The following is a 15,389-nucleotide window of genomic DNA, read 5'->3' on the forward strand; positions in this document are numbered from 1 at the left end:
CGACATAGCCTAGTCAAAAAATCAATAAATGAAATAATACTGAGAAATTTCATTTCAACTTTTGAAGTGCACCGGCTATGCTCAGGTGATAAGAACTGCTTTTTGCTGTAGTGGTACTGCGTCGGAGTAAAAAAAAAAGAAAAAAAATCCCTCTTAATATGAATACATTATAGCAACCTGAATCGCTGTGATTAAGGACTACGAAATAACAGAAGAAGTGTTGAGAAATGCAATATCATATGACCTAGATATGAGCTCAAAGACGCCAGGGAGGTGATCGAGTGTCTCACACCTCCATGGTGAAATCAAAGTCCTTCATTATTGACGTACATGTAATCAAATTCTTCAATGCATGTTGACTACGTGATATTTGTCCCATAGTAGAATTTAATCTTCAGCCGATTGGAAAACATGATAAGCATTCAAAGAAACCGAAATATGAATGGAACACCAGTCTGAGCCTTTGGATGCTTCTTAAACAGATATAAAGTTTATGGCGCTTTACAAGTGCCGTGAATCATCATCGTCATGTCACATTAATAATGTTGCACCTGCGGCTGTTTGGAAGTGTTTCGCAATGCCCATAAAAATAACATCTTTCCACACCTACGTGCGAAGAGGATGTGATCTAGGCGCCTGTCGAGGGTAAGATGGCAACAAGATGCCTAGGAAAGATTAAGTGATTTGTCTACTACCCTTCTCGTCTCTAAAAGACATTTTGGAAAGCAAAGTTCGTTATTCCAAAGGTTCGTTGATCCGTTGATTCTAAACTAGTAAGGGTTGTTTATACCAGGGGTTTCTGTATCTAAAAAATGGAGGAAAAGATTCGTTAAACCGAAAGTTTGTTAATCCGAATATGATTCGGAATCACATCAGTTATGTTAAACCATATCTCGCAGAGGCCACGCTAGTATAGTGTGCGTGTGTGTGTGTGTATTTCTGTGGAACGTGTGTGTGTGTGTGTCTGTGGTTATTGGTGTGTGCGTGTGTGTGTGTGTGTGCGTGTGTGTGTATGTGTGTGTGTGCGCGTGCGAGCCACCTCCCTGGTTTATCAAAACTGTTTCAAATTGAATTCAGATAACTAAACGAGTAATATGCCCAATATCGAGTTTCAATAATGTCCTATGATCAGTAACACTGTTATTATCAAAATCTCGATATCACTCTTTTTATTACGTAATACTTCAAGGTTTGCGAAAATGACATCATCGAAGTGCGCGTGCGCAATGCCATGCAGAACGAAGAAGGGACGTCTATACATTGGCACGGGTTTCACCAGCGAGACACGCCCTACATGGACGGGGTGGCAAAGGTCACTCAGTGTTCAATTCCGGCTGGTCAAGAGTTCACTTATCGTTATCCCGCCGTCAATGCAGGTAAGCGACCTTTTATTATGCATAATCTAATCAACCTTGGTATACCATTTCCAAACTAAACTCTCTGAATTTTGTTATCGACATGTAGAGCAAAATCAATTTGGGCTTAAAAACTTACTTTTCCATAAAAAAAAAGTTTTATTTTTTGGGGGTGTGACTCGCGTGACAGGCTACGTAGGTTTTATTTGTTTGTTTGTTTGTTTGTTTGTTTGTTGTTGTTGTTTTTTAACTTGTAGGATGCACTTTGTTCGATCTGGTGGAATTGTATTGGGCTCTATTAGGGTTTTTTTCTGTTGGTCCCAACATTGCCAACGGAAAGCAATAGATTACCAATAGAAACCAACAGAAATGCTGTCTAAGCTTTTCTCTTGTTTTTGTTGGATTTTCGACCCGGGTCAGAGCTGGGATCGAGGCATGCCATATATAGCTAATGCAACACAATCTTGAGACTTGAAGGTATAACCAAGGAGCTATTACTCCTTGGTATAACCCCGATAGCAGGTTGTCCATGAGGTTAATCCGTGATGATATTCGTGACAGTACCCTGGCAGTATACCAGCATCTCTCTACTCCCTTAGGAGTCATACAGATGGAATGGTGCCTGAGAAGCACCCATGTAAACGTCCCATCCTTTATTTTCAACATTACAGTTTGACATGTCGTGTGGTTATGGTTTTGCAGGGGTTTTTTTTATTCATTTATGTAACAGATATCATTACCTCTTTTTGTGGGGTCAAGCTCTTCAATATTTGTGTATTTGTTCATTGTTGTTATTTTATTATTTTTGGACAATTACTCTTGTTTTATGCGGTTTTATTTGTTTATGATTTTTTACTTGGAGCTATCAGTTTGTTCTTTCTGTTTCTGATTCTTCATTGACTTTGTAAAAACACTACAAATCAATGTATACAATGTGTCCACTGCGAAGGGTTCTCATTAAAATATGAAATATATCCCTGGAATACAGTCATAATTATAGACATTGGAATAAAAGTATTATCTAAATGACCATAGTTTCAACCTGGCATAAAATGGATGCTGTTTTTATTTGATGCATCGCTCGAAAGTGAATGTGTGACTCGCGTGAGATTGTTATAACCAGATGACCTTCAAAGCAAATAAACATCAATATTTCTTTGTGACGTGGAGCACCACTCCTTCGTAAACAATCATGTATCGTTAATTTTGTTGAATAATTGTTCACTTTAATGTTTACAGACGATTCAATTTGTGTGCGTGTGTGCGTGTGTTTGCCTCTGTGTGTGTGTGTGTGTGCGCGTGTGTGTGTGTGATGTGTGACATGCGTTACATCAACGATACCTGTTTTCAAAATGATTAATCTGAAAATTGGTTTTAAAATGATTTGCATTGATAAATTAAACAACCTCAAGGGACATAAATGGCAGATAGTTTCCATCAGAAAGCCTGTATTCGCTTACCCTAAAACTTAATGCAAAGTCATTGGGCTGCACCTTTTCATAAAAACTGGAGTAAATGTGATTTGAGCCATTTTAATATCACTGTAAGAAAAGCAACATTTTTTTTTCGGTTTGCTGTCGACCCTCACTTGTCATGACTGAGATAATCTGTATGTATGTGATAGTAAATGTGCTTTTTGGGATCATTAATTCCCTGTAGTAATCAATGAATGTCTCCCAAAGGTACCCACTGGTGGCACTCTCATAGCGGCCTTCAGCGGGCAGACGGTATCTACGGCTCCGTCATCGTCCGACAGACTTCGTCCGCCGAGCCTCATCGAGATCTCTACGACGTCGATGATCCTCATCATGTCCTCGTGATCGCTGAATGGTCGAAGGAGACAGCTCTAAAGATTGCCACGGCAAAGCTTCATGGCGTGGAAACGGCCGACGTCGACGGCCTTCTCATCAACGGCCGTGGTCAGTCAAAACTCGTCTTACACATTTCGTCATATATACGTCATTCTAACATTGTCTTTGATTGAAAGTTTAAGACCCGGCCTGCTCGGGTGTGAGATTTGAGATATTATCGGTTGCCAAAGGGTCAAGCTTATAGCTTATTATTAGCGACCGTTCCGTATACAATTCATAACACATGTACTGTAATTATGTCACAGATGTATATGAAATGAAAATTGCTGAAATTTTAGAAACTAGCTATGAGTATCATATTTGTATATATCATGTTGATTATATTGCTTAAAAAAAAAGAATTGTAAGTGATGCCATACAGAGAATAAATAAAATCAAATCAAATCAAATCAAATCAAAACAAAACAAATATAACGATTTGTATACAGCTGTATCACTTATCGCTAATGAAAGTCCACACACAGCGGAAGAATCTACACCGGATTCTGCCGTTAGTGACTGATGAGAATACGCTTCGATGTATCACATTCGCTGACCGAAGCTATTTGTGATTTTCAAATGTACCCCTGTGGGAAGCGAATGACTCGGGCCACCCACCAATCTCCCACGCTACCGAATCTTTAAAATTCGGAATTCGACCTCTTTAAAGCTGGGACTGTGAGATGAGGTGTTATTTGTTTTCATTTGTTTGTTTGTGTTGAGGCGGGGGGGGGGGGGGGAGTGAAAAGAAACATCATGCAGACGTGTGCATATTATAGTGTAAACACTCTTTACATTTAATTTGAATTTTATGAATTTGTCAAGACAACCAAAATAATATCAATATGAGATAGATTCTTTTCCTGTATTTGACTGGTGATGAAACGAGCAAATCAAGTCTCATTGAAACCAGATTTCGTTAATGTTGTTGATGGAAAGCAGGGCAGTTTTCAGTAAGGACGACAAATTGAATATTGTTGGAAAAATACTCAGATATTGTGATATTATGAAGAGAGAAATCACTTATAGGTTCATTTCTACAGGGACGAACCAGGTGTTTCACAGCGAAGACCAAGGGAACGTGACGGTAGATCATCACGTAGTGTACGTCAAATCCGGTCTTCGACATCGCTTCAGGGTCATCGGCGCGATGGGTGACGTTTGCGCCGTGACCATCTCGGTGGACCACCACAAACTGACCATCATTGCAGCTGATGGTGCACCGATCGAACCCGTGGTCGTTGACCGCTTCACCATCTTCTCTGGAGAGCGTTACGACTTTGTGCTTCACGCGGACCAAGAGAAGGATAGTTATTGGATTCGCGCAGCGGGGGAAATAACATGTGGCCTATTTCAGGTTCGTCCATCGGTTCAGACTAATACTTTCTACTCTCAGGTTCACGCGCTGTAAACCTATTCGGTTTGGGTGTTGTATAGGACTGTAGTGATAACAATAACAACAATCATGATGATGATAATGATTATAATAGTAATAGTAATAATAATAATAATAATAATAATAATAATAATAATAATAACAATAATAATGATAATAATAATAACAAAGACAATAATAATAATAATCATAACAATAATAATAATAACAATAATAATGGTAATAATACTATATAATAATCATCATCATCATCATCATCATGATAATAATTATGATATATAATACTAGACTTCGTCGTGACGGGTAGCATTTGTGTTTTCTAATTGAAAAAAAAAAATGATGAAGGGATGTTCTGTAAGCATATCCAGCATCAAAGTTTCTTTCTTAAAAAGGCTCCTGACACTGAAAGAGTAGGGAAGGAAGGGTCAAGGGTAATACATCATAGGGATAGTACAGTATTGGTGGAGATGAGAATTGGGCTTTTAACTTTTTGCGAGATAACAAGAAAACACTTATGATATAGTACAGAGCACACCATTTTAGGAGGAATTCAAAGTTTGTTTGATGAAAATCGGGTTTGGAATGACTGAAACATCCAAAAACAAAGTAAAACTAGAGAGGGGCCGTCAAAGGCGGCAGACCCACGCCTAAGTACAAAGTCGGGGTAAACATAATGTGCATTCGGTCATCTACCAGAATTCGGCCACTTAATTGCCAGTGTGCTTTATCACCAGCCAGTTCCCTGGTTCTACCAAAGATCGTACGCTGAAGTGTACGATCTTTGGTTCTACAGTCACATCACACGCAAATCACATCATTACACATACGGTATTAACACTCATTCACGTACAGGAAAGTCCTTAAGTCTCCTCCAAAAATCCATCGAAAATCCCAAATTCCACCGTCAAAAGTGCAGAATCGGAACTTTTCCAAGCGCGCGCGAATTAAGTCCAGTTTTAAGAGTATTGTCTGCGACGGGTCGCGGAAAAAGCGCTAAAAATCGAGAAATACGCCGTTTTCTTGCGGGATATTTTGATTACCGGTATAGCAAGCAGAGAGTGTGATGATATCAAAGGTCATATGAGTGTACGATCTTTGATGGTATCCACAAAAGCGCAAAAGAAAAACAAAATTTACGTACCCCCTAGGCAATTACCCTTATATGATTAGTGTCTACGGGAATTATTCAATGCAAGGGTTGAATGCAAATGTCTACTGCACCAGTATTCGGCCACCAACGAGCGCCGCAACGTCCCCGGTGCAATTTTTGTACCAACAGTGTAGAGCGCGATGCATTTTCAGCGGCCTTGCACACGCATTGACATTGAGCACGCATATCGTGCAGTGTGACTGCGACCGAGCAAAATGCTCCTCCAACGAAAAAAACAATCAATGTTAATTTGAAAAATCATCAAAATACGGGCCAGTTTGTGATGACGGAGAACGAACTTTCATAAATCTAGAAGGACATAGTCCCTCAAATAGGCCTAAACGTAAATTTCGGAATTCTTACGAACATTTGAGCAGCGAAGTCGGATCGTTGGGGAGTTTATGTTTTCGTATGGTAGCGGAAAATCGCAAAGTGAGAAACGGGAAATTTTCGGAATGGTCACTATACCATGGGGTCAAAACTTCAAGGTCACACAGAATTTGCAAGGGTCAACCGATTATCACCAAAATCTAATCGATTCTTTCCTGCCATTATCCAAACATCCCCATAACATTTCGTGCAAATCCGTTTACCCGTTCTCTTGTTATCTTGTAAACAAACAAACAAACAAACAAACAAACAAACAAACAAACAAACAAACTAGCCACTGCACTGGGCAGCCCTGCGTAACTTATCACCAGCCTGTGAGTTCTACCAAAGATCGTACACTTTTAGTGTACGATCTTTTGTTCTAAAGTCACATCACACGCAAATCACATCATTTCACATACCGTACTAGAACACTCATTCACAACACGAAAGTCCTTTAGTCTATTCCAAAAATCCATCGAAAACCCCAAATTCCACTGTCAAAAGTGCAGAATCGGAACTTTTCCAAGCGCGCGTTTTAAGAGTAACATGTTAGGGTCTACGGGACGCTGAAATAACGCTAAAAATCGAGAAATACGCCGTTTTCTTGCGGGTTATATAGCAAGCCGAGAGTGTGATGGTATCAAACGTCGTATGAGTGCACGATCTTTGATGGCATCCACAAAAGCGAAAAAGAAAAACAAAATTTACGTACCCCCTGGGCAATTACCCCCTTACGGCAATTATTCAATGCAAGGGTTGAATGCAAATATCTACTGCACCAGTATTCGGTCACCAACGAGCGCCGCAACGTCCGCGATGCAATTTTGCGCCAACAGGGTAGAGCGCGATGCATTTTCACCGGCCTGGAACACGCATTGACAATGAGTGCGCATATCGTGCAGTGTGACTGGGACCGAGCAAAATTATTTCATGATTGAGGAATGCTCCTCCAACAAACAAACAAAAAAAGAATCAATGTTAATTTGAAAAATCACCAAATACGGGACAGTTTGTGACGACGGAGAGCGAACCCCGAACTTTCATAAATCAAGAAGGACATAGTTCCTCAAATAAACGTAAATTTCGAAATTCTTACGAATGGTGTTGAGCAGCGAAGTTGGATCGTCTTACGAACAGAGTTGCATGCAGCGAAGTCGGATCGTTTGGGAGATACGCTTTTGTATATATATATTTTTTTTGTTTTAAATAATATTTTATTCTTCATCAATGGAAACATGATATACAAATAAATTGATACAGAAATCTCCGGACCAATTTTATAGTCCTTTTCATCAATGGATGCAAAACTGATATCAAAACTTAACATTGATTTAGCATGTTTTGATACACTCTGGTACATTTTTTTCACAATCCATATACACAATCCATATATAAACATCTCTTCTTTTCTAATTTTACATTATTAATTCCTCAATCTCTTAACAATTTTTTTCTTTCATTACATAATAAATTCTATTAACTGAATCACTTACCCCAAAAATAATTTCTTTTCAGCTTTCATACAATCCAACCTAAAATATCAATATCCATTGATTGAAGTTTTTTGTTAAAAAAACAAAACAAAACAACCCCCTCGCCATCCCCCCCCCCACTACTCAATACCCCCGTCCATTCTCCCTCTTACTACCCCACCCCATCCCCCCTCCCCCTTCCAAAACCCCCATCACAACAAAACCTCAAAAGCAACTGAAACCTGTGTGTCCTGACTTACATTATAACACTTAATACGAGTGCGTGGAAAAGGCATTTCCTGGTGGATGTACGGCAGACCATACTCTGTTAAATAAACGCAAAGCAAATTCTCAATTCTTTTTCCAGTTTTCCCGCGCCGATCGACCAACAACACTGTTTATCGGCGATAAACACTGTTTATCGAGCGATAAACACTGTTTATCGAGCGATAAACTCTGTTTATCAAGATGAAGCTCTGTTTATCACACTTTTATCAACTGATAAACAGAATTTTTCTCGATAAACACCGTTTATCGGCGGTCGATAAACAGTGTTTATCACAAAAAAACTCTGTTTATCGGTCGATCGATAAACATAGTTTTTCGTCGATAAACACTGTTTATCACTTGGTCGATAAACATAGTTTTTCTCGATAAACACTTTATCACTTGGTCGATAAACATAGTTTTTCTCTGTTGATAAACAGTGTTTTTCGTTCGATAAACACTGTTTATCGCCTATAAACAGTGTTTTTTCAGTGTTTATCGCCGATAAACAGTGTTTTTCGGCGATGAACAGTTAATCGGCATTATTGATCAAATGGCGCGCCATATTTGTATGGTAGCGGAAAATCGCAAAGAAACGGAAAATGTTCGGAGTGGTCACTATACCATGGGGTCAAAACTTCAAGGTCACACAGAATTTGCAAGGGTCAACCGATTATCACCAAAATCTAATCGATTCTTTCCTGTCATTATCCAAACATTCCCTGAACATTTCGTGCAAATCCGTTTACCCGTTCTCTTGTTATCTTGTACACAAACAAACAAACAAACAAACAAACAAACATACAAACAAACAAACAAACAAACAAACAAACAAACAAACAAACATACGGAACCCTTTACATAACCCCCTGCCGATTACATCGGCGTGGGTAACAAAGCGATCGTAATAAAGTGTGGGTCCCACACTTTATTAGAATCGCTCTTTTTTGTGTGTGGATATCTCAGCCATTTCAAAACCAATTTTCATCAAATAAACGTTAAATTCCTCATAGAATTATGTGCTCTTTCATATTTCATAAGAGGTTTCTTATTATCTCACCAAAAATGTTAGAAACCTGAAATTAGGTCTCAACCAAAACTGTACGACCCCTTTAAATTATGCTCATATTTGCTAGTGTCTCTCAAATAATGCGTTTCCATTGCTTCGATTTACTATGAAGGTTGATATACAAAACAAAAAAGGCATTAAAGTCTTTTTACAACGAATCAAAAAGAACTGAATCCTAGTGAAACATCTTAGTTCTATTTGATCATGCGAAAAGTGTTTGCTTTTGTTTTATCACTTTTTCTTGACAAACTGGACTTTGTCTCCCTAGTCAATAAGAAATGACACCCTTCCACTATATACCGTCTTCCAGAGAATAGCAATTCAATTTTTGTGATTTGACAAGATGACTTGATGATTGTGTTAGGAGTAGCATCGATGATATCGGCAGCGGAATGTGATTACAATGATTTGAATGAGTTTTTTTTTTTATGATTATAAATTCCTGAAGGAGTTTGCGATCCTCCGGTATGACATGACTCCTCGTGGTGTTGATCCTGACGAAGACAAATCCTTCAGACGAGGAGGTGTGACGTTAAACCCCCTTTCAGGCACTGACGGTATACTCATCTCAGACTTGAGAGATAAAGGTATAGTATGATATAGATTAGCCATCACCTCAGCCACTACTGGCAAGAAAATAATATACATGGATTTACATCTTAAAATGTTGGTATTGTCTTATTCGATTTAGTTACTGTGCTTGCCTCCCTTACAAATACCTCGGAAGACACTAAATGTTATTCTGCAGTTGCTAACAAATTTTGAAATAGAACATATCTGTTTAACCATTCGGTATAATTATATCAAGTTGTTTAGGAAAATTCAACTAGACAGTGATCTGTCCTTCTTGTTTATTAAATGTAGTGTAAATACTAAATGTGATAAATTTTCTCCTTCACTCAAAACGGTCATTAAAAATGACTTTAAGTTGTCTTAAATTATATGCATTTGGCGGAAATCAGTGATTCTTGCCATTCAAGTAGTTTTTGACTGCATTTTCATAATCTGATTTATACGATGGCTGCCCTCTGATGCTTCCGAAAACAATCATTTCTGAAAACATCATCCAGTGCATTGTTTCCATAATGTTAATCATTCTTGTCATACCAAACGATGTCTAAAAGATGATGATGAAGGATCAGCGGACAACAATGTTTCTGTAATATCAGCTGCAATATCTGTCAGATCAATTTCTGGGTATGTGTACATGGGTTACAGTTTGTTATTCCGAAGATTCATTATTCCGAACATTGCCGAAGGTTCATTAATGCGAAAATTAAGGTTCGTTATTCCCAAGGTTCGTTAATCCGAAAGTGAAATAAAGTTCGTCATTTCGAAGATTCGTTATTACGCATCGTCTTTACCTTCTCGGATTAACGAACCTTCGGAATAACGAACCTATTTTCATTTTCTGATAAACGACTCTTGGGAATAACAAACCTTATTTGATTTTCTACTAAACGAGCCTTCGGAATAACGAACATCACTCTTTGTAGATGTTATCTATTTGCAAAAATTCGCCTTCAGCAGCCTTCAGCCTTTTCCTACTTGTGTCTTTTGGCTCCCAGAAGAGACTAAGGATGACCTGAGCCAAGTTGACGTCACCCGCTACCTGGAGATCGATGTTGTAGGGCGCAACAAGGCCAAGGCGGTTCACGATCCCATCTTTTACCCGGTCGAGAATGCCGGTAGGGATGACACGTACATAGCAACCAATCTGAATGTGTTAAACAACATCACCCTGACATTACCCGGTATTCCGCTCCTGACACACGCACAACATCTGGATAACTCGCTCTTCTGCAACCGCGAAACTTTCCTGGATGATGGGCGTGACTGTTCGACACAAGACTGCGAGTGCATACATACCCTGAGTTTTAACCAGAATCAGGTGGGATTTCCTCCTTTGTTTGTTTGTCTGTCTGTCTGTCTGTATGTCTGTTTTTTGTTTGTTTTGTTTTGTTTTTGATGGCCGAATTAGAGGTAGACTAGACATATTTTATATCAGTGGTGAAATATGAATGATAGTAAGAGTTTGATGTTTGATTTAAAGAATATTAAAGCAAGTTTAGAAATGAAGGAATTTCGGGTTTTAAATGTGAAGGATCATGAGCGTCTGTATTCAGTCATCAACAGAAACAGTCAGAAACAGTCGATCATGAGGTGTGGTATGTCTGCGGCTTCCCTGGACATCCGGGATTTTCTTATTAAACGGAAAGCATCTGGTCAGGAAGAGGAATAAGAGATAATAAAGCCGAAGAGAAATTACATCGTAGGATAAGAGAAAGAAGTGCATTGAGAGTCGGGAAAATGAGCGAACAAAAGATCAAGAGATCTCGTATTAAAAAATATATATATAATAATAATTAAAATATATGAGACTGTGGTGCTTGACGTTTCGGACAAATTTACTGTCCTTCGTCAGAAGTGTCAACCCCCGGTGTCCAACAGTGTCGGAACTTCCAAGCAATAAAAAAGTCAATTCAAATCAATTCAAATGAACTTATTGGGAATTTTATACTGTCATTTATTTGTTATTTTCACGATAATAAAACATAACCACAGTGTGTACATCCGAACATAGCTGAGAAATACGTGAACAGACTGAAGAAAAGAATAAGAGAACACGTCAATTGGGAACCACTCGGGATAAAGCGAATCAAATGATCTGACTGAATTATGGCGCATGTACCGTATTGGGAATGTGAATGCTGAAGACTGTCGTCAAATAAGCACATAGCTTGAAGATCCGACAGCCTTAAAGTCTCAGTATTATTTTGGCAATGATGTTTTGGGCCTTCGTCGTTGTTTATCCTCGTTTTCTGTTGTTCTCGCATCTCTTTGTTTTGATCAAGGTTGTTGAGTTAGTGTTTATCAACAAGTTAACAGGTGTGGCACATCCTCTTCACCTTCATGGATATTACTTCAGCGTTCTAGGGATGCAATCATTCTCTCTACCTTTCACCACGGAGGACTTTCAGGATCTTGACAAAGAAGGTTGGATTATCATTTACTCTTTTGTTTCTGCTCTGAAATCTATTAATTCTATCAGTCTATAAGTCTTTGATCGCGTTGGGTATAATTTGTTCTTGTGTTGATTTGGTGCTTTCCTTCCGTGCAAAGTATCTTTGAAAATATTTGTAATCCTCAGTACTATTAAATATATGTATATATATATATATATATATATATATATATATATAAACTATTTGTACAACAATCCTCTCACTGACGTCACTGGATGCCGTTGGGGAACGCGACGTGCAGTTGCAGTTACACAGACGTAATGATGTGATACAGCAACCATCTTTGCAAGTTATATTGCTTGCATAAGTGAGATAACCAAGTGAGGAAGTTTACCATATAGCGTTACAATACAGTGCATAAGATACAAATCGATGAAGGAAAATTTAGCCGAGTTAATGCATGAGACGGTTAACTCATGAAAACACGCAAACACACACCGCCTGAATCTCTGTTACATGAATTGAACGCATATATCTTATATACATTGTTAAGGAAAACGTGAAAATGGCCATGATACTTCGACAATATACAGTTTTTAACTGATTTGACAATATTAAAAACATTACTTCTGAGAAATTTTGGATGCCAATTGGATTTCCCTTCATCAAGACACTTTGAAATTGAGTATGTAAAGGCCTATACAGAGTTCTTAATATCAAACGAACTATTGTTACGTAGGGCAAACAATTCGCTTTGTCGGCGGGCATTCCTTTACACGTGTCTGACTCAATCGGTCCATGAATACTGCAGGAAATATACGTCGCAACTTTAGCAATCCACCGCGGAAGGATACGGTGATGATACCTCCAGGGGGCTATGCGGTGATGAGGTTTCGCGCCAATAATCCAGGATGGTGGCTCATGCATTGTCACTTCGACACACATTTATTGGTGAGAGTAATTTACACTTCCTTTACCCATTATTAGCATTTGAACTATACATTTACAACACTGATAAATTCTGGTGTCAATGAATTTCGATTTGCTCTTCTAGGATAGTCTCATGGAGAAAGGTTATAGTTCGATATTCCGAACATTTGTTATTCTGAAAATGAAGTGAGGTTCATAATTCCGAAGGTTCGTTCACCCTGAAAGAAAAGGAGAAAGATAATAATAAAAGGGTAAAATTTTGAATGTTGTCATCCTTCAAACTTTTGTTGAGTGCAACTGTTAAATTTAACCTTCAAAATATTGAACAACCGTTTCAGAAAGAGTAAATCTAACATTTTTACGAACCTTCGGAATAACAGACCTTATATCTTTTTTGAATTAGCGAACTCTCGGAATAACGAACATCATACAGAGAAAATTGTTGTAGGTATTTTCTTTTGAAATGTTTTCAGCCTTTGTCTTCATTGATACGGTATGATAAAAGTCGAGTCAATATAATAGATTGATTTTTCTGATTCCAATTTAGAATATTCGCATTTTCAAGTGTGCATTTTTCTCTCTTATAATCATATTCATAAATATATCTTTCATGGAATTTATGATGGCTTTAACAGAACAGACCTTGCTACTGTGAAAACTGTGAAACGGTATCACACTCATCACTGTGATTTGATGAAAAACGCTGAGGAATTTTGCCCTTTTTGATTATTAGTAGAATTTAAAGGGACATTCCAGACGGTGTTCATAATTTCACATCATGTAGTACATAAATCAACAGCTCCATGTATAGATTTATGGGATTTATTGTGGTTCTTGAGCAGAGAAACAATACTTTGAAAAACGTTAGACAAATTACACTGAACAAGGATGATGACATAGGAGGTTCACATATTTCAGAAATGTAGCATGTAATTCCATTACAATACCACTTGCTTGCGAGTTCACCTGTGTATAATCTATGCATGCCTTCTTCTTTTATTCTGCTTCCTTGAGCCCCAACTCATGCATTCTTATGGTGACTCTGCCATATCATCATCCATGTTCATTGCAATTTGTTCTAAATTTTGAAAATATTCTTATTCTTCATCCCAGTTATCATAAATTCTGAAACTCTGTCCTCAGTATAAAATTTATAGTTGTTCAAGTGTAAAAATCTGATAATCATCCGGAGGTTTCCTTTAAGACCTAATAAGCTTGTTTACTATGGGCGGCAACTGATGGATGTGTTGTAAAGATTTGGACCAGTAAGACGATAAACATTTCATGTGCCCCGCAATAATGGCTGGTCAATAGCATTACTGTCATTTCAACATTTATTAATTTAGTCCTCAGAATATCGTAGTTATACCTATTATCACAACTATCATGACTATAATATATTCATACTGTCATTATTTTGTTTAACAGCTTGGTATGGGACTGGTAGTTCACGTTGACGGCCCGCTGTCTTCGCCACCCGATGATTTACCCATATGCACTAACCGGCCTCCGCTCTGAGAAGGACGGGGGAAAAAAACAGAGGACTCTTCTTTAAAGGACACTTTCGAGTGTAGAAAATGACAATTTTCTTTAGAAGCGTTTATCAACCATTAGTCACTGTGATGGCACAATTTCATATATTGTCAGATTTTGCTGACAGATAATGTTTATATATGGTCATATGATGTTCATAAGCGTTTAAAAAATCGACTTTAGAAGAGCTTGCTGTCATTGTGAAGAGCTCTAGATTTAGATTGATGTGCTTCATTATTTCAAAAAGGACTTTATTTCTGCGCTTTTAATAGATAAGTACAGTAATTGATATTTCACAACATAGAGTTCATTATACTGCAGAAAGAGATTGATAAATGGAGTTACAGAAGTAATGAACTGTAACTTGAAATAAAGATATATAAGTAGACTTAAGCTAATCTTGCAGTTTGAGGGAATACAGGTATCGGTAACTACAGCTATAGAATTGCAGTATATAGCTTCAAGGAGTGTCGGCCTTAGCTCTTTGAACAATATTCATCACAATGCTGATGAATCGATTGACTAAATTTTCTACGGTATAGCAATACTATATTGTATTATACTGTGTAGATAAGATAGCTTTAAGATTTCCACTTTTTTAGGCTTTCAAGTTTTATTTTCCACTCCGATATACAGTAAATAGCCTCATATTACAGTGGTATTACACAGTACATCATGCCGGAGAGTCTGGTAACTATAGTACCACACAGGTCGCATCTTTAAACTGGAAACGCTGTTAAACAGTGCATTACAGAAATTGAATTTTTAAGCATTTCAGAGTCGAATCGATCCTGGAAGAGGCGCCTTCACGTGAAGTTGTTTGTAAATGATCTCATGTATCGGTTACAAGTCGTTATTCCGAATGTTCGTTATTCCGAAAATTAGATCTGGTTTGTTAATCTAAAGGTTAATTAATACGAAAATGAATTAAGTTCAGATATTCGAAGGTTCACTGATCGAAAAAAAAACGAGGTCAAGTTTGTTATTCAGAATATTGTCTTCATTTTTAGATTAACCCCCTTGATTTCG

The 15,389-nt window shown here is 37.9% G+C and overlaps 1 protein-coding gene across 1 annotated transcript in view; it reads left to right on the forward strand.

Moving 5' to 3' along the window:
• The window catches only part of LOC139733491 (uncharacterized), a 29,647-nt gene extending 15,260 nt beyond the window's left edge, over nucleotides 1-14,387 (forward strand). Inside the window, exons 3-10 of the mRNA XM_071644303.1 lie at nucleotides 1,190-1,376; nucleotides 3,038-3,274; nucleotides 4,249-4,562; nucleotides 9,380-9,518; nucleotides 10,500-10,822; nucleotides 11,787-11,928; nucleotides 12,709-12,848; nucleotides 14,256-14,387. Of these exons, the coding sequence (XP_071500404.1) occupies nucleotides 1,190-1,376; nucleotides 3,038-3,274; nucleotides 4,249-4,562; nucleotides 9,380-9,518; nucleotides 10,500-10,822; nucleotides 11,787-11,928; nucleotides 12,709-12,848; nucleotides 14,256-14,345 (1,572 nt within the window). The 3' untranslated portion in view covers nucleotides 14,346-14,387. The remainder of the gene's footprint in view (nucleotides 1-1,189; nucleotides 1,377-3,037; nucleotides 3,275-4,248; nucleotides 4,563-9,379; nucleotides 9,519-10,499; nucleotides 10,823-11,786; nucleotides 11,929-12,708; nucleotides 12,849-14,255) is intronic.
• Nucleotides 14,388-15,389: the final 1,002 nt, after the last annotated feature.

This window comes from Diadema antillarum, unplaced genomic scaffold, assembly GCF_040938485.1.
Source record: "Diadema antillarum isolate AM-2024a unplaced genomic scaffold, OU_Dant_1.0 seq00000481_RagTag, whole genome shotgun sequence".
Taxonomy (NCBI): Eukaryota; Metazoa; Echinodermata; class Echinoidea; order Diadematoida; family Diadematidae; genus Diadema; species Diadema antillarum.